The sequence below is a fragment of the Culex quinquefasciatus genome, chromosome 2, assembly GCF_015732765.1.
Source record: "Culex quinquefasciatus strain JHB chromosome 2, VPISU_Cqui_1.0_pri_paternal, whole genome shotgun sequence".
Lineage (NCBI taxonomy): Eukaryota > Metazoa > Arthropoda > Insecta > Diptera > Culicidae > Culex > Culex quinquefasciatus.
Window position 1 is genome coordinate 204,385,676 of NC_051862.1, and position 20,665 is coordinate 204,406,340.

Consider the following 20,665-nt stretch of genomic DNA (forward strand, 5'->3'; position numbering starts at 1 on the left):
AACAAATAATTTGAACAAAAATATCGCCCGCATATAAAAAGGTCGAATGTGTTTTTCATACGGAGAAGTCACATACGTCCTTGGTGATGCAAGGTCGTAAGTACTGGTAATTTCAAAAATGTACTTACGCTCAAAGGAAAAGGACGTAAGTTCCATAATAATTGCTTAATTATTATGGGCACATGAGTTTTAAGAAAAAAGATGAATATTTGTTATCCCGTTTAATACATTGCGCTGATTATATGACCTAAATGATGCGCGAAGAATATTTTCCAAATTGCCAGCCAGCAAAACGAAGTTTCAGTCGTTTATTCCGGCAGAGGCGGCTAGCTTCCCCCACAATCATCATTTTGTGTGGCAGCTTGAATCAACACAAAATCAAGATGCAGAAACTCCAGGAACCCGAGTTCTCCAAGGTCCCAAGGACCACTGAAGAAAAGATAAACAAATCAGTGGTAATTCGTCGTTTTGTTCGTGCTCTCAGCTGGCGTATGAACCAACGCGAGAGAGAGAGAATAAAATCTGTCAGTTGGACTTTTCTCCACTGCGATGTTTTCTCCCAATCAACACAAAACATCGACTGCTCTTTTGCGGGGGGTGTTGAAACGATGTTTAAAATAAGAATGTTTGATTTGAATGTGTTTTAATCACAAAACAAATAAATTTTGCCAATGGTCGTATTGTCATTCTTACTCAAAAAAAGTCCCAAGTACAGGGACGTATGAAACAATTTGCTCATGTAAAAGGTCGAATCAACCTGGTGTTATAAAACAAGGCTAAAACACACATAAATTGCTATTTTTTTTCATTCACTTGATATGGCTACCATAGCTTATAGTCAAAGCAATCATTTTGACTAAAAATATGCCTTTGAAACCTTCTTACATATTAATAAGAATTAAAATAATGGTCAAAAACTTGTTCATCGTTTTCCTCCACTTGAGGGCTTTGGCTCTAAGGACGTTTTGAAAACTAACCCGAGAAATGGAGGTTAATGCTAAGTGAATCTTCCAGGGTATGCTCTGATGAACGTTTGCGTGTGAGATTGTGTTGGGATAATCTTGGAATAATTTGGGGAAAAATCCTTCGAGATTTAGAATTCAAAAAACAATTTCGAAGCGCAATCGGTCATCGCAAACAGTGAATCTATCAGCGCAATTTGCGAGTGAAATCATCTTCCAGCAGAGTTGCAGCGCGCCATTGGAATTAAATTATCTAACGATGACCTCATCCGAAGCACGTGCTCCTTCTCCTCCACCAGGGAACGTCCTCAAATATTTTTAACCACTTTGCAATCGCAATCACGCAACCAACTGCATCAGGCGGCAGCCCCCCGAGATCAAGAAGATGATGAGCACGAGGACAATCGGTGGATAATTTTTGCATGATGAGACGGCTGACCTCTCTGAATTGTTGTAGTACGTCATTTGAACCTAATGGGTGACCGGTGATACTAAGCTGATTGAATGTTACTAAATTTTGCTACTGTAGGTGGTCACGGGGATTTGTTTCATTGGCTAACAAGTAATCGTGGTTTATTCTTATTTTTCTCTAAGCCAAATATGTTTTCTTCATCACTTTAAATCATTCCCTCTAGAAGTGGCCATCACTCCCGATTCGCTCGTGCCAGGTTTGGCGTCCACCACGATCATAATTTATCACTTCCCATCCACATCTCGGACATCTGATATTGTGGTATATAGCTATAGATGGCAAATGCGGATGGTTTACATCAGATTTGAAGAGCACACAGCACACATGAATCGTTCGAAAACAAATAGGTCAGTTTGTGGCTATAGATGATGATTTCAAGTGCACTTCTCCGGACAGTAATGAATTATGGGCCGGTAATAAATGATACTTGGCTTCGCCAACCGACCGACCGCGAGAGTGGGACAAATTGGTTTCAAACGATGTGTAAAAGTGTGGATGGTTTTTTTTGTCGTTCCTCCGGACAAATTGATATTTATTTGCTGGATAAAATTGAAACACGAACTGAAATCCAATCAACTCTGATAACGACAGTTTTGCTTTCTCTGTTCTGAAATACGAAGATGACGACGACGTTCATTAGCTCCCCCCCAATTAGGCTTTCAATTAAAAGTTGCTAACTTTATCAACTTGTTTGTTCTTCAACGCAGGACCCGAGTACGGCACCACGGAAGCCGCCTGGAAGGGAATTCTGACCGAGGCGGACCGATTGTCGGACGTGCACCTGAAAATCAAGGAAAACCTCTGCACCGACGTGATGCACCAGATCAAGGGCTGGCAGAAGGATAACTACCACAAGGTGAGTGTTTCGTGAAGTCTCAATCGGAGTCGAGGACTAATTAAATTTCGTTTCTCTCCCCCTCCAGACGATGATTCAAATCAAGGAACGCAAAGAGATGGAGGACCAGTTCAAGAAGGCGCAGAAACCCTGGGCGAAGCACCTGGCCAAGGTGGAAAAGTGCAAAGCCGACTACCACGCCGCGTGCAAAACGGAACGATCCGCCGCCAACCAGGAACGGAACGCGTCCAGCGATTCGTCGCTGTCCAATGACCAGGTGAGATTCTGCTTGAAGTCGATGTTTTCGCGGACATCAATCACAAGCTCCACCCTCCTTCCAGCTCAAGAAGATGCAGGACCGCACGATGCGCACCAAGGACGAGGTGAGCAAGTGCCGGGACCGGTACGACGCCGCCCTCCAGGAGATCAACAAATACAACCCAATCTACATCGAGGACATGACCTCGGTGTTTATCAAGTGCCAAGAGATGGAGGAGACGAGGTTGCGCTTCTTCAAGAACGTGCTCTTCTCGATACACAAGTGTATGAACATTTCGGAGGATCCGAGCCTGCCCCAGATCTACAAGGAGTTCCACCACACGGTCAACAACGCCGACCACCAGAAGGACCTCAAGTGGTGGTCGAACAACCACGGCGTCAACATGGGTATGAGTTGGCCCACGTTCGTGGTAAGTTTTGCGGAGTTGGTCCAATTTGTGCTTCATTGCGCTTTTCTTAGCATGCCTTTCTGACCATTTAAAAAAAACCTCTAACGAGCGCGCCTTTCTAACGATCTTTTTAATGGCTGTTGACCCATTCTAAACTTTTTTTTTCGTGAAATGGCATTTCTGTTTTGATGTTTCCTTGCATGGAAAGTGGCGATGAAAATGTTTACGTTATTCGTCATGAGTTTGATTGTGTTTTATCATTATTTAACAATCAAAGGTTGTTACGGAAGTTAAAAATACATGTCATATTTTCTGTTGAGCGTTGTCAAGATACAAAACTAATTTCAACATAATAATCGTGAAATCTTCTACGTAGGGGAAATATACCCATTTTAATTACACTAAGCCGTTCGACCAATTCTCATCACTTTTGCCGTTTTCCGCTATTAAATCAACATTTTCAGATGTATCAACAATGAAGAGTTGCTTGCTCACTTTTATTTGAGCTATTTATTACTTTGAAACAGTCAGAAACACTTTATTTAAGCTGTAATTCATGATCAAAGTGCTGATAGGCCGATAATAGAAATAGGCTGAGAAAGGGTATAGTTCCCCTATTCCGGAAAAATGATTCAAACAAGTCTCAATATAATATTGGCAGCTTTGTCGATAAAAAATGATACTCAAATATTCGAATGGATGATGATCTTTCCTGTAGATTTAGTATCTTTGGCAAAAATAAACAGTTTCTCAAAATAGGTATTTTTTATTATTTTGAATTTTTTGTATGTTGTAGAGGACAATATTCCCGCAAGTGAAGTGTGACCAAAAAAATGTCCGTCAAGTTATCACTTTTTGAGATAAATTGTTTTTTTTTTCGGTAAAAAATAGGAATCTTAACCAATTTTTTACTGTAGTTTTTAATGTAAAAAAAGAATTTTCAATCTAAAACTATTTCAAAGAAATTTTGAAAGTGTGGACCTTTCTGAGATATGGAAACTTAAGTTTGATTTTAAGTAAAAATTTAAAGTTTTTTAATTGTTTCAATTGGGTCCTATAATGAAGCTTGGCAGTGGCAGTGCGTGGCCGAATGGTTACGCTGTCCGCTTTGTAAGCGGATGATTCTGGGTTCGATTCCCATCTGCTGCAACCTTCCATCGGATGAGGAAGTAAAATGTCGGTCCCGGCCTTGGTTGTTAGGCCGTTAAGTCATTCCAGGTGTAGGAGTCGTCTCCATAGGGGGATGGCGTCGCTATTTTTAGACCACGTTTTCCACTTTTTCTCATCGAAACCGACTACTTTATCGACTTCATTTTGCTGGGCGAGATAGGACGCCGTCTATTTTTAGACGATGACTCAGCACTTTTCCACTCTTGCAACTCAAAAAACCAGATGGCAGCACGATGTAACGCCACGTCCCTATGCCATAAGTACAAACAACACACCAAACCAAGCCTGCTCCGGTGGAATCGCTGGCGGCGGTTGGACTCGCAATCCGAAGGTCGTCAGTTTAAACACTGGGGTGGAAGGTTCCTTGGAGTAGAAAGAGGTTTGGGTGCTCTTCCCATTCAAGCCTTCGGACTCCTAGGTTCGAGCAGAAACTTGCAATAGAGACCACAAAAGACCCGGGGGTCGTTAATGTGGATGGTTTGATTTTTTTATGAAGCTTAGATTGCTAATATTATTGTTTACAGCGATAAAGCTTATTTTCTGAGTACAATGACCCTTTGTACGACCACAAAGAGTTTAAAATGGATTTTTAAATCAATTTGGAAAAATTAACCTCGCGGTCCTTCTTGACAGAAAAGCTCCTACTGGCAGCTCGTTCCAAGGGGACCATAGTTGATTCATCGAAATAATGTTGTCTTGTCAATTTTTTTTTGCATTAAAATGAAAAAAAAAGTGATCAGAAATGGTTTTTAATCGTGTTTTTTACCATTGTACATACAAATTGATAGGGCTTTAGTACATAGTAAAAAAAAACATGGTAAAATTACATCTAAAAAGGGGTACATCTTTTATGTCAGAAAAAGCTTTAATTTTACCTCTAATAATGTGTAAATTTACATCTGGCAGACGCTAAGAAAAAATATCTGTAATCTTAAAAAAATATCAAACCGGCGATAGTTACATCTAGCTTACTAAGTCCGCGCCCCAACCCGCACGGCCAACTCACCGCTGTGAAAACAGGATGATCAAAGCCAATGTACCTCTATGTACCATATATGCAGTATACAATGTACGGAGCACATAGAGGTACATTGGCTTTGATCGTCCAGTTTTCACAGCGGCAAGTTGGCCGTGCGGGTTGGGGCGCGGACTTATATTACAGATATTTTTTCCTAGCGTCTGCCAGATGTAAATTTACACATTATTTTAGAGGTAAAATTAAAGTTTTTTTCTGACATAAAAGATGTACCCCTTTTTAGATGTAATTTTACCATGTTTTTTTTACTGTGTACCCAATTGTAACAGTGGCCAATTTCTGTTTTTTTTTAAATAAAAGTTGAGAAAATCGCCTAAAATTTCTTCAAAAAAAAAAAACAACCTCTAGTTGCTGAGCAACAAAGGTAAAAGCAAGGGTCCTGATTTTCGGTTCAAAGATCAGAAATCACTCACTCATCGCCGAGCCAATCTTCGCCGACTGGACCCTGCAACCAGTCGCGAGCGAACACTACACTCAGGATGCCAGCGACTTGCCCAATCGCTTCTCCCAGCGACACACATACTTCGTGAATTTCTTTGTCCACTCCGTCCGTCGACCCGAGTCACACACGAATACGTTCAGAGAGGAGAGAATCTAACAACATACCAGCTCGGCGCTCTTTTGAACTGCACTACTACAGTTTGCCGTAAATTTGTATTTGGCATGATGGAAATTGCTTGTGAATGTGTCTTTGATGTCGTGTTATCAACAAAATTGCTAAACATTTTTGATAACATAGATTTTTAGGTCGTTTAATAACTGAGTAAAACAAAGCCGATCACAAACTATTTCGACTCAGCGACTGTGCAACATAACGCAATCGGTCTCCCTGAACCATTCGCTGTACTACCCGATTGAAGTGAGAGGGAGAGCAAAGAGAGAGTATTCTATAACTATTGGTGTGGAAGCGACAAACCGTAGGAAACGGTCAGAGCAGTTCTAGCAAAACAATGCAAAAGGACCGAAGCCGAAGTGTAAACAAAGAGTCTATCCTGCTCACGTCAGTTGATGTTTACATTCGGAACGAGCAGGATAGACTCTTTGTTTACACTTCGGCTTCGGTCCTTTTGCATTGTTTTGCTAGAGTTTTTTGTCCCTTTCAATTTGTGGTCGCGAGTGAATGAGTCGTTTTGGAGCAATCAGGACCCTTGGGTAAAAGAAAAAAAAACAGGAAAATTGAAGTTTTCAAAACCTTGTCCAAATAGCCCCCAATTTACTTAAATCAATTTTTATAATCTGCTCGAAAAAATATCAAGACTAACATTTCAAAAGAGCCAAATAATAAATTTTAAGCTCTTTTATGGGTTTTGTCCCTAAAAAACATTTAAAAAAATCAAAAATATTTGTGAAAAATGTTAGATCAAAATCGTAATTTTTTTTCAATGTACCTATTAGTATATCTATAACTTTGCTCAAGACATCATATCGTTCAGAAAATTTCTTCAAAAGATACAGATTCTCGAATATTTAATTACCATTTTTGTATGGGGCCGGGACCGTGGTGTAGGGGTAAGCGTGATTGCCTCTCACCCAGTCGGCCTGGGTTCGATCCCAGAAGGTCCCGGTGGCAAATTTTGAGACGAGATTTGTCTGGTCACGCCTTCCGTCGGACGGGAAGTAAATGTTGGCCCCGGACTAATCTAAAAAGGTTAGGTCGTTAGCTCAGTCCAGGTGTAAGAGTCGTCTCCCTGGGCCCTGTCCTGGTGGAGTCGCTGGTAGGCAGTTGGACTCACAATCCAAAGGTCGTCAGTTCGAATCCCGGGGTGGATGGAAACTAAGGTGTAAAAAGAGGTTTGCAATTGCCTCATCAATCAAGCCTTCGGACACCTAGTTTCGAGTAGGAATCTCGCAATCGAGAACGCCAAGGCAATGCTGTAGAGCGAATAATTTGATTTTTTTTGATAATTTGATTTTGTATGGAAAGTGTTTTGGTGGACCTTGAACTGATCCGACGACGCAGAACCGAGGAGAAAGAAAACACGTCGGGAACTCTAACTAAAACTACTCGCTTTATTTACAACTCTGGAGTTTTTTTTGAAAAGGTCCAATAAACCAAATTTCCAGTTTTTGCTTTTTGGGTGTTTTTAGAACCGCCTTGAGTCAGGGGTATTGAAAAACACCCAAAAAGCAAAAACTGAAAATTTGGTTTATTGGTCCTTTTCAAAAAAACTCCAGAACTCCTCTCAGGTTTCCTATCTTGCTGTTCGCACCACGGTGCGCGCCGGCAACTGTCAAATGAACAAGGGACAACCGGAATAGAAAGCTTCAAAAAATGGGGAGCCTTGTATGACAAAACTAATTATGCATAGTTTAAAAATAATTTTTTCTCAGTTTAATATAATTAGATTTTTAATGATAAAAATGGAACTATTGTGAAAATTTCTGCTTTTTTCAATAAACATTTTTATAAATTTTGAAAATCTTGCCCAACTTTTGATAATGTGTTTTAACGTATTTTTTTTTATTAAAAGGATCAAAAAACTTTTAGATGACGCTGAACTAAACTATTTTTTACAAAATTTAAACTTTTAGAGGCTGTATGACAACAACCAGCAGTTCAATCTTCAAAGTTTTAGAAAATTTTCTCAGCTTTTAGAAAATGTTTTTTTCAGGGATACTTTTCCTTCGTAAAATATTTTTAAATTGCTAAAAAACTAAAAAAAAATATTTGAACAGCTTCTCATTAATATACTTATACAGCCAGACTCGATTATCCGAAGCCCTTTACTATCCGAAGTTTAGATTATCCGAAGGTTTGTATGGGACTTCGGATATTCGTTAAAAGCTTTGAGTTCTGCGACCCGATTTTAGTCAAATTTGAATGGTTGATTGCCTATTAAATACATTTTTCCAATATTTTATCACCGCCATTTTGGCCGCCATCTTGGATTTTAAAAGTCTAAATCACTTTCAAATAGTTGAGGGGTCACACTTAAGCTCGACAATCAAAAATAAGACATCGAAAAAATAAAAATTGTGATTCGATTAACCGAAGCGAAATTTTGCTAGGGCCTTCGAATAATCGAATCGGGACTGCAACTTGAAAATAGTATACTTTATAAAATATATGGGTAATTTAAATTGCAAATTTGATTTGACATCTTAAAACATTTTTTAAAGTTTAGTTTAAAAATATTGTTTTCTAGAAATCATTATTTTTTCAAAGACATAAACTTTTTTCGTGTATTTGTTTTTCTGAGAAGTCCCAATCATAACCTACAACTTTGCCGAAGACATCAAGTCAACCAGAAAATCCCTTCTCAAGTTACAGATTTTCGAATATTCACATGCCCATTTTGTATTACCATCCGGCGGATTTACACGAACTTTTTACTGAAATATACAACTCATAAGACATTGTTACTAAGAATAAGGGGACAGCATGCAATTCCATCGTGCACCTAATGTTGACATATCAGCACTTTTAGATTCAATTACAGCCCCCCTTTCTCCTTTATTTTAGAGATTTGGTTAAAAAAGAATTGAAAATTGCTGTTCTAATAAAAACAATAGTTATAAAAAATTTAATGAAAAAAAATTTAAAAATCAAATAAAAATAATGAAAAAAATTAAAAAAAAACTCTTAAATTAATTTGAATGTACAACCTAGAATACAACATGAATGTGAGGAAGGAACCAACCACCTTAAGGTGGATTAAGTAACGTTTTGCCTTCCTCACCTTACTGAGGAAAGGCTATAAAATTACTCGAAAAATGAACTTCTTAATTCGACCTCGTAGACCCACCTTCACGTATACCTATCGCCTCAGAATCATGTTCTGAGCAAATGTCTGTGTGGATGTGTGTAGGTGGGTGGACAAAAAAATTGTCACTCGATTATCTCCGGACTGGATGAACGGATTTTGACCGTATTATTCTCATTCGATCCGTCTTAGAGTCCCATAGGTCTATATTTAAAATCAGCAAGTTTAGTTAAGTACTTCAAAAGTTATGCGATTTTGGCGTATGTCCGGAAGATTGTAAAAAGGGTGGTTTTTGCAAGAAACCCTATCATGTTATACATTTTCAGAAAGGTATTTAGCACTTAAGTGTTATTTATACACTTTTTGGAGGCCGGATCTCAGATATTTCAGTAAAAATTATGTCCGGGTCCATCATGCGACCCATCGTTAGTTAGATAATTAAAAGACCTTTCAATTGAGCCTAAAACATCAAGGATCTGACAACCCTATCAAAAGTTATTGGCACTTAAGTGTTATTTATATACTTTTTGGAGGCCGGATCTGAGATATTGTGATAAAAATATTGTCTGAATCTTCCATGTGAACTTTCGTTGGATAGGTTGCCGATGAGCCAGAAAAATTGAAGGTCCGCGAACCCTATTAAAAGAAATCAGTAATAAAATTGATTTGTTAAACATGTTACGGGAATGTTGCTATTTTTACTGAATGTATTGACTTTATGAATGTGAGGAAGGCACCAACCACCTAAAGGTGGATTAAGTATCGTTTTAACTTAGGAATGGAAAAAATTTCATTCGAAACAAAAAAAATCATATTTAAAAATCTTTAAAAATTTCAAATTAAAATTCAAGAGAATTACACGTTTTTTACAGAAAAAAAAGTGTCTATCTTTGTCTATCTCTAATAAAAATATTTTCGAATAGCGCAGAAAATTCGCCTCTATTTCCTATTTTAACATTGTTAATCCAACCATTGGTTGCTGTGATATAGCCTTAGAATGAATGAAAATTTTAAATATTCAATAGTTCTCCTCCAGCTACTTTTTTCGTCGACGATATCTTGGAAACTAATGATCCGATTTATAATGTCAAATAATGTTTTTTTCCAAGAAAACTTGCTCGTGCCTTGAAAAAAAAAAAAGAATTATTTGAAAAAAAAAAACTTTGAGTTACAGGCGAGAAAAAATGTGTTATTTATAATCCTCAGACTTGTTTTTATGAGTTTTTGAACAAGGTACTAAATTTTATGTGTTTTTAAATACATAAACTTAAAAAAATAAAAAAAGTCGCAATCACATGAACATTTTTAGCTTAGAATTTTATTACAAACTCTTATTTTTGAAAATGATGATTCACAAAATCCGTAACAACCTTAAACTTTCACAAAACAGCCAAATGTCTAAAAAAGGAAAGCTTTTCTCCCCCAGACCCATTTAACCCTCAAGCTCCGAGCTTACTAACGGAAGGTGTCCCTCCAGCTCCAATTTAACTGAACTCTTTAATCGAAACACACCGACCAAGAAACAACAACAGCAACACTTTGTCCAAATCGTATTCGACACACAAAATACACACACACACAAACCATTCCGCAAATCCTATGTATATGTTCTTGCAGGAGTACACCGAAGAATTCCGTGACATTGCCAAGGGAATCAAGACGAAAGAAGCTTTACCCACCGCGCCGATCACGCTCATACATCAGCGACCCGTTGCCGAAGATTTGCATGTAATTTGAGTTTTTGTTTTGTTTTTACTTTGTTTTTTTTATCGTTTCCCTCACCAAATTGTTTTGATTAATTTTAAACTAGAGTTTCGTTATACGCACACACTTGTTGCACATACTTTGAACGTAGATCAACGTGTTTCCGGACAGACTTGCACATACTTTTTTTTTTTATTTGTACTATTATTTTCGATTAAGGAACTTGAAACTGGTAGAATTCAGTAGGTGTGTGGTTCTATTTCCGGTAGGAATCCCATACTATAGCGTAGACTCAGCTGTTCTATTTTTAAAATCAATTGCAGTTTAGACTTGTTGCATGCTTTCTCAAATAGTTCTTAGTCCGTTTGTAGTGTTGTTCGTAACGCTGCTTAGCAGTTGATTAGCTGTAGAACAATTAGCAAAAGTAGGCAACTCGCGCCACACACTTTCAACCAAATACCAACTAACACTAAACCCATTTGTGCGCGCCCCCCAGGAGTATCCCCCGCCGGCCAGCAACAACAACAAGAACAGCATAAACCGCACCTCGGCCACGCTCAGCATTAGCAACTCGACCGGAAACAACGCCACCAGCAACAACAGTTCGGCCCGGGCCACCACGCCGAGCCAGGAATCGCCGAAGTCGGAGAACGCCTCGTTGAAGAACAGCGACGTGGTGACGCCCACGCGAACCTCGCCGGCACGCGTCACGGCAGCAGCGGCGGCGGCCGCGGCCGCGGGAACCGTTGTGACGTGAGTTTTTGGGAAGATCTCGAAAGTTAATTGAATTTTAATCGTTATAAATTACTTCTAGCAACGGTACCAACGGCAACGGCAAAGCCGGTGAGAATCCGTTCGACGAGGAGGAAGAGTGGGACGAAGGGGACGGCAACGATAACATCCTGGTGGATAATGGCGAGCCGGGTGTGCCGGTGAAGGCCCTGTACGACTACGAAGGTGCAGAGAACGATGAGCTGACGTTTAAAATGGGTGAGTAAGAGTTTAAAAAGTCAGAAAATATGAAATGAGTTGATTTCAAAGAATCATCTCTTCGGTACACGTAACATAGTGTGTCTGGCCACAATAAAAAAATCGTTTTTGTATCGCCGACCACAAAAAAAGGTGTGAGTTCGAATCCCAACTGATTCATTTTCATTTTTGTATAAAATGGCACCATTGTAAAAAAATGCGTAGAGGCATAGTCTCGGACACTAGAAAAATTACTGCATACTTCTTTTTACTTAAAATATAGGAAATGTTAGTAAAAAACACAGCCAAAGTTGACATTTTTTAAAAACATTGGCAAAGTCACATAAAACAAGTAAAACTTCCAACCCATGAATTTTCTAAAATTTTAAGAGTTCTTCCTTCTAATATGCTGCCGTTCTACGCATAATTGTCCCATGTCATTTTTTGATGATTCTGACTTTTTATCATTTTTAAGTTTAGTTGTACGAATACTTTCAGAAAAACACATAAAATCTAGTACTTTGTTCAGAAAATCATTGAAAACAACACCAAGTCTGTTTGTCCCGTTGAACTTCTACACATAATTGTCCCACCAAGAATTTTCTATCACGAAATCATGAGTTTTACGAAGCATTTTATATTGTTTGCCTGTTTTCCTGCAAGAAGATTACAAATAAGGGTGATAAAATGTTATCCGGGGTGATTAGGGACATGTAGGGCAAATAGTGACTCACGGGACAATTATGCGTAGAAACACAGAAATTGATCGAAAAATTTCATTCGCGTTTTTCTCAGTTGCCTTTTTTTGAACATGGGACAATTATGCGTAGAACGGCAGTATATTGCATGCAATTTGGTTATATGCCACAGCGACGAACCGCCCTTATTCTCCATACAAACTTTGGAGAAAAACCACTCTGTCCTGTCTAAATATTTTTGAAAATTCAAAGTACACTTGCTTCTGGGGACCCTAAACTTCATGCTTCCCCTCGAGTTGAACCTTCGTAGTAATTTTTGTCAATTTTTGTAGGTCAGTGTTTTCGCATTTTCCGCCTTTTAAGCATGATTTTGCTGGAACTTTAATATTAATTTGCCAACATCTTTGAATTTGAACTTGTGCTAAAATTTAAAAGAAGAAATCCAGAAATCTTTATTTTGACTGTCACTTGGAAAATCGGTAATTTTCAGAAATATTTGACAACCTGGCACCCTGCCTCGAAACTCCATACTTGCCTCGAAACATGACAGTTAGCATGACAGTTAAGCAGGTATTAGACTATGGCAAACAAACTCGCACTTTTTCGTGTCAAAGCAGCAAACTTGCAAACGAAGCGAAATGTATGCAGGCTGACGTTTTAGAAAACAAATCTAGAGTTTTTTGTAATGTCTTATTATCATTTTTAAATACAATAGCTTATAGGACCTTCTAAAAAACACTAGACATGCATTAAAACAAACAAAGCAGGCAAACTGTCAAGAAGTGCAAGTTTATTTGTTTGTTTGTCATAGTCTAATACCTGCTTTACTCTCTCGTTTTGTTGGATTCTTGTTGCTTAAGTATAGGGCGTCCACTTTTCCCGGGTTTTGAATTTCCCGGGAAACGGGAAAAATATTTTTTAAATCCCGGGAATTCCCGGGAAATTTTTGCAGCAATCATAAAATCTATGTTTTCATTATATTTGTTACGTATTTCTAGCTTAAATCACAGAATTAGTTTAAAACTGTTAATGGTTGTTCGGATTTTGGTCGGAAACGGAATTAAACGCGTGGCGAACTCTAAACGTTGGTTTCTTTATTGTTTATCGTGGCAAACTGACAGTTTGTTGTGGTTGTTTTGCACGCTCAAGAGGTTTTACTCAAATCTTACACGGTGGTGTGGTTCCACCCAAACATCCTCCCCACCTTGAGGCAGTAGCCTCAATTCTTTGACAGTGTTCCGGAACTTTGAGTTCCACCCTGAGGTTCGACGTTGACATCCAGCTGCACGAAGGGGGACGTTAGTTGAGTTTACAGCATTGATTCTTCTTCGAGCTTGCCAGCCACAAGCCAGCCGAGCGACGACTTCTGTGCAACAGGCAAGCCATCCCCGTCTACGATCTGTCCAGCTTGAAGCATCGGCAAGAATAATTCGACACCAAGGATGACGTCTACTTGTCCTGCTTGGTTGAAACCGGGATCGGCCAGCGGAAGTCCTTCTAGTAGTTTCGTCTGCTTGAAGTTAACGCTTCGGTACGGTGTAGGGGGTGCCAGCACTTCGAGCACGTGCGCTTGCGTCTTCAGAATTACATCGTTGTTGAAACGGGACGCGATCTCCAACTGCGTCGTTCCTCGCGTAGTTCCAGCTTGCGTTCCAGCCACTCCGGTCACCGGGAATCGAGTGTTGCTCCGGTTGATCCCAAGGCGCGCCAAACAGACTTCGCTGATCAGCGATGCACCGGAGCACGAGTCGATCATTGCTCTGGCCGTGTGGAATTTGCCATGCTTACCTCGAAGCTTGATGAGGGCAGTAGGAAGAACCGTGGTCTTGGCGGGTGGATCACCAGTAGCATCAGACTTCAAACTCGAATCCTCCGGTGGTTGAGTCTCCGTGACCGGTTGCTGGACTGGAATCGTCGACTGCCTTTGACTTTGAAGTGCTGCGGTAGCTACCGGGCTGTCGTCGTGTTGACAGAGGAGTGTGTGATGCCGCTGCCTGCATCCATCAATTTTGCAGAATCGCTTCGAGGAACATGATCTCACCGTGTGCGATGGCTTCAAGCAGTTTAAGCACAGTTTGGATTTCTGTACTAACTCCAGTCGGTCGGCGACGCTGATCGCCTTGAATTCGCAGCACTGGAAAAGATTGTGTGCTTTGTAACACTTGAGGCAGTGTTGTGGGGTCACAACGTAGCTCTGGATGGGTTTCTCTGCGGGCTTGAGAGGCTGCTTGCTCATCTTCTTCTTAGCTGCATCTCCATCTACGGTGCATTGCCGGGAGAATGACGAGCAGGTTTCGAGGGCATCGCATCTGTCTTCCAGGAACTTGACGAAGTCCGGGAACGTGGGATTATCCATGTTGACAACCTTTGCGCCCAGAGCGCTCGTGTCTCGTTGTCAATCTTCTCCAGAAGAAGCTGGATCAGCCAGGAGTCTCGTGTCTGGTACTGCTCGCCAAGGGTGTCGAGCTGTCGAATGACCTCGTCTGACGTAGTGACTAGCTTCTGAAGATCGTCGAAGTTTGCGTCTGACACGATTGGCTGGTCCAAGAACTCCTTAACCAGCGCAAACACGGTGTACTTCTTCTGGTCGTAACGTTTGAGGAGTTTTTCCCACGCCAGCGGGTAGTTGGCGTCCGAGATGTCGAACGAACTTACGTGGGTGCTTGCATCGCCTTCGAGGAACGACTTCAGGTATTTCAGTTTCTGCGACGGCCGCAGCGTCTCTTTGCTGTGGATGGTGCTGACGTAGAGATCCTTGAAGGAACGCCAGGCTTTGCGGTCGCCACTGAACTTAGGATCTCGATTGAGGAAGCCGCACGTCAATGAAAGGGTCGGGTTGTGCAGGATAGGATTGGCCTGCCGCCTGTTGGCTGCCCTGCTGAAGCTGGTTCAGTTGGGCTGCTTGAGCCGCTTGGTTCGATAGTAGCACTCTTTGTGTTTGCAGTAGCGCCGCCAGAGCAGATTGGATGTTATTCGCCGGCTGAACGTCCGTGACATCGCTCGCAACGGATCCTTCATCCAGTTCGACGTAAATCGACTTCGCCTCGTAGTAGCGATCCTCGAACTCCTTCCGATAGTCGAAGACCGAGATCAGTGATTGCAGGGTTGCCTTCGGGGTTGAGTCTTCAATCTCGTCCTGGACGTCGAAGAAATTGTTACCCAGCTGCTGGAGCCGTTCCAGGCGCTCCCTAACCTCGCAAAGTGAGGGCTCCTGCGACTTGACGCGTTTCGCAGTTTCGAGCTCGCGCTTCACTTTTTCGAAAAGCACATTCCGTTTCGCGGTGACTGCTTCCATGTTGGGTCGGATCTGCTATCCGGTTGCTCGAAGGACCATAAATGTTCGGATTTTGGTCGGAAACGGAATTAAACGCGTGGCGAACTCTAAACGTTGGTTTCTTTATTGTTTATCGTGGCAAACTGACAGTTTGTTGTGGTTGTTTTGCACGCTCAAGAGGTTTTACTCAAATCTTACACGGTGGTGTGGTTCCACCCAAACAATGGTAATAAGCTACACTTTAATCTGAACAAGGACAGCAGTCTTCAGATAGTTTAAAACACATTAAAAAAATGTGTTCGTTGATGTGCTTTGGAGTTTAATTAAACCGGAATATTGAATATATTTCTTTTATTTTTAAGTTAAATTTTTTATGTTTTATATTTAAAAACATATTTTAAAAATTATCTTTAAGTCACTACCAACCAACTACCAACTGGGGATAATCGAAATCAATCAAAACAATCAGAACATTATTCAAATCCAAATTAGCTTAAACCAGGGATGCTCAAAGCTTTTGGAGGCCGGGCCAAATTTGAAGCGCAAATGAGCTAGCGGACCAAATTTTCAAAAAAAGGTTATTAAAAAAAATAAATTACGTTATTTTAACTTTACAGGTTTAATAGCTGTTATTTAAAAATCAAAATAATGGAAACTTCAAAATCGGTTTTCTATCGGTATTGTTGATTTTATTGTTTCAGGTATTTGAAATAAAAGCTTTTAGCTGAATGTACTTGTGTTTTCAAAAAATATTTAAGATTATGTTTTTATATTTCAAAAATGGTGACATTACATGTTGAAGATAACTTATATTTTTGCAACTATTACAGAATTTTACCTAAGTCAAACTTTACTAGTACTTTTTTAATATTTCTAAAAATGTCTGATGAAAGTTTTGACGATATTTACTAGTTTCACTCACATTGAAACGTGTGAATTTGTTTTAATTATAAAATATTATGAACAAATTATTTGTATCCTAAAGTGGGGATCAAAATGTTGATAAATCAAAAGTTTTTTTTACAAAAATAAAGATTAGCATACAAAAGTTTAAAATAAACCCTAATTTTGAAAAAGTAAAAAATCACTTGACAACTAGTCAACGGGCCATATTACATGATCATTCAAAACGGGTCCGCGGGCCACAAAATATCACCTCGCGGACCACGTTTGGCCCGCGGGCCATACTTTGGTCACCCCTGGCTTAAACAGCTGTCTTAATTCGTTACTTTTGTCCTGATTTGTTCCAGATGCCGGTTTATGATGAAAAGTTAAATAATTTTTAAATATATTATCCTTTTTTCAAGTGTAAAGTCATAAATATACGTGAAAATAATAATAAGTCTTATTTTTTTAATAAATAAAATTTAGCAGAAAATATCTAAGGCGCAAAGCATTTTGCGGATCTGTAAACAAAAATTTGAACAATTTTCCCTGTCAAATTAATGCTGTTATATGCCGAATACAAATTTTGATGCTTTAAAATGCTTATCGATTACTAATTTCCACAACCAAATCTGAATTTCTAGACCAAAATTTGATATGTTTTCAATTTCGGGAATTCCCGGGACAAAATATGAAAAATCCCGGGATTTTTGTCCCGGGAATTCCCGGGATGGACGCACTACTCCAGTAGTATAATAATGGAACTAATCAGTACAAAACAAAGGAAATTGGAGACATATAATAATTCTATAAATATTCTAAATTTTTATTTAAAAGCTTGAATTTTTTTTATATGGATATTGTGTTTCTCTTCTTGCCCACAGTAAATTTTAAGTTTTTTTTTCATTTTCCGTGAGAATTGTGGTAATTTTTATGTTTGTACTTTTTTTTTTTTAATTTTTCTGATTCATATTTATTTGTGTTTGCTTGAACTATTTGTTGGCTTCTTTGAATCTAGTTGTTTTTTTTGTGGGTCCAAAAACAGAGTTATATTTTTGCTTTTTGGGTGTTTTTCAAAATATGCCTGCGGTTTCAAAAACACTCAAAAAACAAAATATGAAAATTTGTTCATACACTCAACCCTCGGTGGTTGGTCAGTTTTACGTTTGACACTTTTTAGTTTGCACCCCGCTGGTTTGACAAATTCAAACTAAAAAGCGACGAACTGTCACATTTTACACGGGACTCACACATACTAACAAACCAATCGTTTGTTGGTAAGTGTGAGCTCTGTGTAAAGAGAGTGTCAAACTAAAAAGTGACCCCGTTTGTTTGACAACAATTGATTGACAAGCAATCGGGGTTTTAGTGTATGACCTTTACAAAAATAAAGTCTATAGAAATGTTTCCTATCTGGATTTTTTAAATAAAATTTTGAGTGTTTTTATTTTCATGTTTTTTTATCTATGTATTTCTAGATTTTGAGAATAGGTTAAAAGTTCTGTCTATTTAATTTTTTTGGTTTTGAATAAATGATTATTTGCTTTCACATTTTGAATATTTTTTACTTTATTTAATATTTTGCTTTTAAAATGATCAAAATCATGCTTTATAATTTGAAGTTAACTAAACTCCACATTTAACATTTCCCATTCACAGGTGAAGTCTTCGAGAAGCTGGAGGACGAGGACGAGCAGGGCTGGTGCAAGGGCCGAAAGGACGGCCGCGTCGGTCTGTACCCGGCGAATTACGTCGAAACGATTGCGACATAAGCGGTGGGCATGGTTGCATGTAAGATAGCGAGCAATTTCGAGGTTTCGTTGTTTCTTCTTTTTTTTTTAAATAGAAATTATGGATATTTTACCAGAAACGAGAGAGCGAACAAATCAAACAAGAAGTCATGGTGGGTGGTTTGATTTGAATTGTGTTAAATTCAAGTGCGCGTTAAATTTCGAGTTTATATTTTCTAAAGAGGTTTACATTTAGAAAGCTTTTTTAACAAAATCAAGGGTTTCGCATTGCACACTTGCAGAAGAAACTGTTATTTGCCCGGGTTATTTGTTCGCTTTTGAGATTTAACACCTGAATAAATCGAAACGAGAGTGTATATTTTTGTTGGTAAGTATTTCGGACACGATTGTTAAAATGTAGAGTTGCCTTAGTTGAAGTATTCCGTACGAGGTGGTGACGCGAGTGAGAAATCCCTGCTTGTTGGAGTTTATTATTTTACCAAATCAGTTTTAGAAAAAAAGTGGGGATGATTTGGCAGCAAGCAAACTTTTGCTCACACACATAATTGAGAGTAAAAAAGAGGTTTTTACTACATAAGCTAAATCTAGGTGGTACCGACTGAAACGAGTGCGAGTTGGCGCGGCGACGACGATTCGCTCAAGTTGAGGCAGTTGAAAATAGTCACGTTTGTTGAAAGTGGTAGATTTGTATTAAGTATAAAACAATGATAGAATCAAACAAACAAAAAAGTTTAAGCTAAGCTGCATTTACTCGTAACACACACCCTGTTTCATGCAGATTGTTATCTTGCATACAAAATTAGCGAAACTATTTCACATGATAAATGCATGTCCAACGTTTCATTCTCCGTCAACGAGCTATTAATCACTCAGACTAGTAAATCACACCACACACACAAACACAAACTATACAAGGAACTTTAGCGCCAATCTTACAAATAAAAAAACAAACAAATATTTTGAGCTAAATGCTACTACACAAATTTAAAATTTGCCAAAAATATGGGACTAAACCAGTTAAACAAACCAACTTTACAAACACACAAAAAATACAAATACTAAAAACACAAGCAACGGAAACCACCATCGAAGCGATGTTGTACAAGTACTATTTAGAGCAGACAAATTTGTAGCTTATTTCGGTAGCGCGCAGCAATTTAAACCCCCTTCATTCACAATGCAATTTCATCTTTCTCATCGCAGCCATTTTTGAAAATTTTCACACCGCCATCCGCTTTTTGAAACCAGCAAATTCTGTCATGCAAGCTTGCATGCGAGTTTGGTTAGTACTGGTTCGAAAAATTAGATGGCGTCCCGCCCGTTTCATTCTAGCAACCAACAGAGTAAATCAGAAAGCAAACAACAAACAAAAAATAGTCAAGCAGTAGTGTTTTTCCAGAATCAGTAGAGAAAAAATAGGAAGCATATTAAAGTTTAGCGTACTTTTTCCTTTCTTTATTTCCTTAAATTGAGCCATGCAAACGAACGATTGCGTGAAAGTGTAACAAAAAAGAATACAAACATGCACGTATCAGCGATATGATAAATCAGGTGGGAGACTAAAACGGCAAGAGAGAATGTTGTGTAATATATTATGTTTGAAGAAATATTATAAAGAAAAGATGAGTAAAATATTAAAAATTGAATAGGCGATAGCAGATTTAAGTTATTTATATTGAATAAGTAAGACAAGTTAAACAATTTTAGTTCGGTTTATTGCGAAAGAAATGTCCCCACCAGCCGAATGTTCTTCTCGTGCAGAACGTCCTTAAAGTTCTCCGCCGACACCTTGTTCATGGGGCAGCTCTCGCGCGCTCGTGCCACCCGCCAAGCGTCCTCGAAGGCGCGCTCCGACAGGTCAAAGTTACGAAAGATGGTCTTGATTTCCTCCTTCGTTCGCGGCAAAAAGTAGTCCACGTGACTCAGGCCAAACGGCGTTCCCGGCTTGGGGGCAATCAGGTCGGCGGCCGTGTCGAAATCTTTGAACTTTTGAAGCTTTAGCCGGTGTTGCAGTGATTCCTGATAATTGTCGTTTTTGTCTTCTTTGGGACGGGATGACTCTTCGGGGAGACAAAGATCTTGGAATGGTTTTATGAAACTTCCAATTTTGAAGGTTGACAGCTGGACTTGGTGATCAAACAAATCCCAAAAGCGATCTAAATTCTCAGTACTAATGTTCAACAGTTTGATGAGAGGTTCCAGCTTCGCTACTTGAATCGGTACTCCAGAGTTCGTTTTCAGCAAATCAACTGCAGCATTCAAGTCACTTAACTTAGCTACCTGCTTTCGACAAATATCCACAGCGGATTTGTTCCTCTTGACTAATCTAGCTCTTACAGCTCGTAGGTATCCCAACGCTTCTTGCGCTTTCAAAAACTCCTCGTCAATATCTTGGTTAACAATCAAATTTGAAGGCTTCCTCTGTGCCTTCTCCTTCCGCTCCGGAACCCTCCGCATCACCTTCTTCAAACCCGCCTCCTCCAACTTCCCCCCATCACACCTCTCATACCTCAGCGCCTTCAACGTTCGTCCCCCAG

The 20,665-nt window shown here is 39.3% G+C and overlaps 1 protein-coding gene across 2 annotated transcripts in view; it reads left to right on the forward strand.

Moving 5' to 3' along the window:
* Nucleotides 1–19,829, forward strand: part of LOC6034385 (protein kinase C and casein kinase II substrate protein 3) — an 88,873-nt gene extending 69,044 nt beyond the window's left edge. Inside the window, exons 5-11 of one of the 2 annotated variants that reach the window (XM_038252053.1) lie at nt 2,142–2,290; nt 2,358–2,546; nt 2,611–2,958; nt 10,465–10,575; nt 11,048–11,304; nt 11,366–11,541; nt 18,037–19,829. In XM_038252053.1, coding sequence (XP_038107981.1) covers nt 2,142–2,290; nt 2,358–2,546; nt 2,611–2,958; nt 10,465–10,575; nt 11,048–11,304; nt 11,366–11,541; nt 18,037–18,149 — 1,343 coding nt within the window. In that variant the 3' untranslated portion in view covers nt 18,150–19,829. The remainder of the gene's footprint in view (nt 1–2,141; nt 2,291–2,357; nt 2,547–2,610; nt 2,959–10,464; nt 10,576–11,047; nt 11,305–11,365; nt 11,542–18,036) is intronic. The other variant, XM_038252054.1, reaches the window with a different exon arrangement.
* The last annotated feature ends 836 nt before the right edge of the window (nt 19,830–20,665 follow it).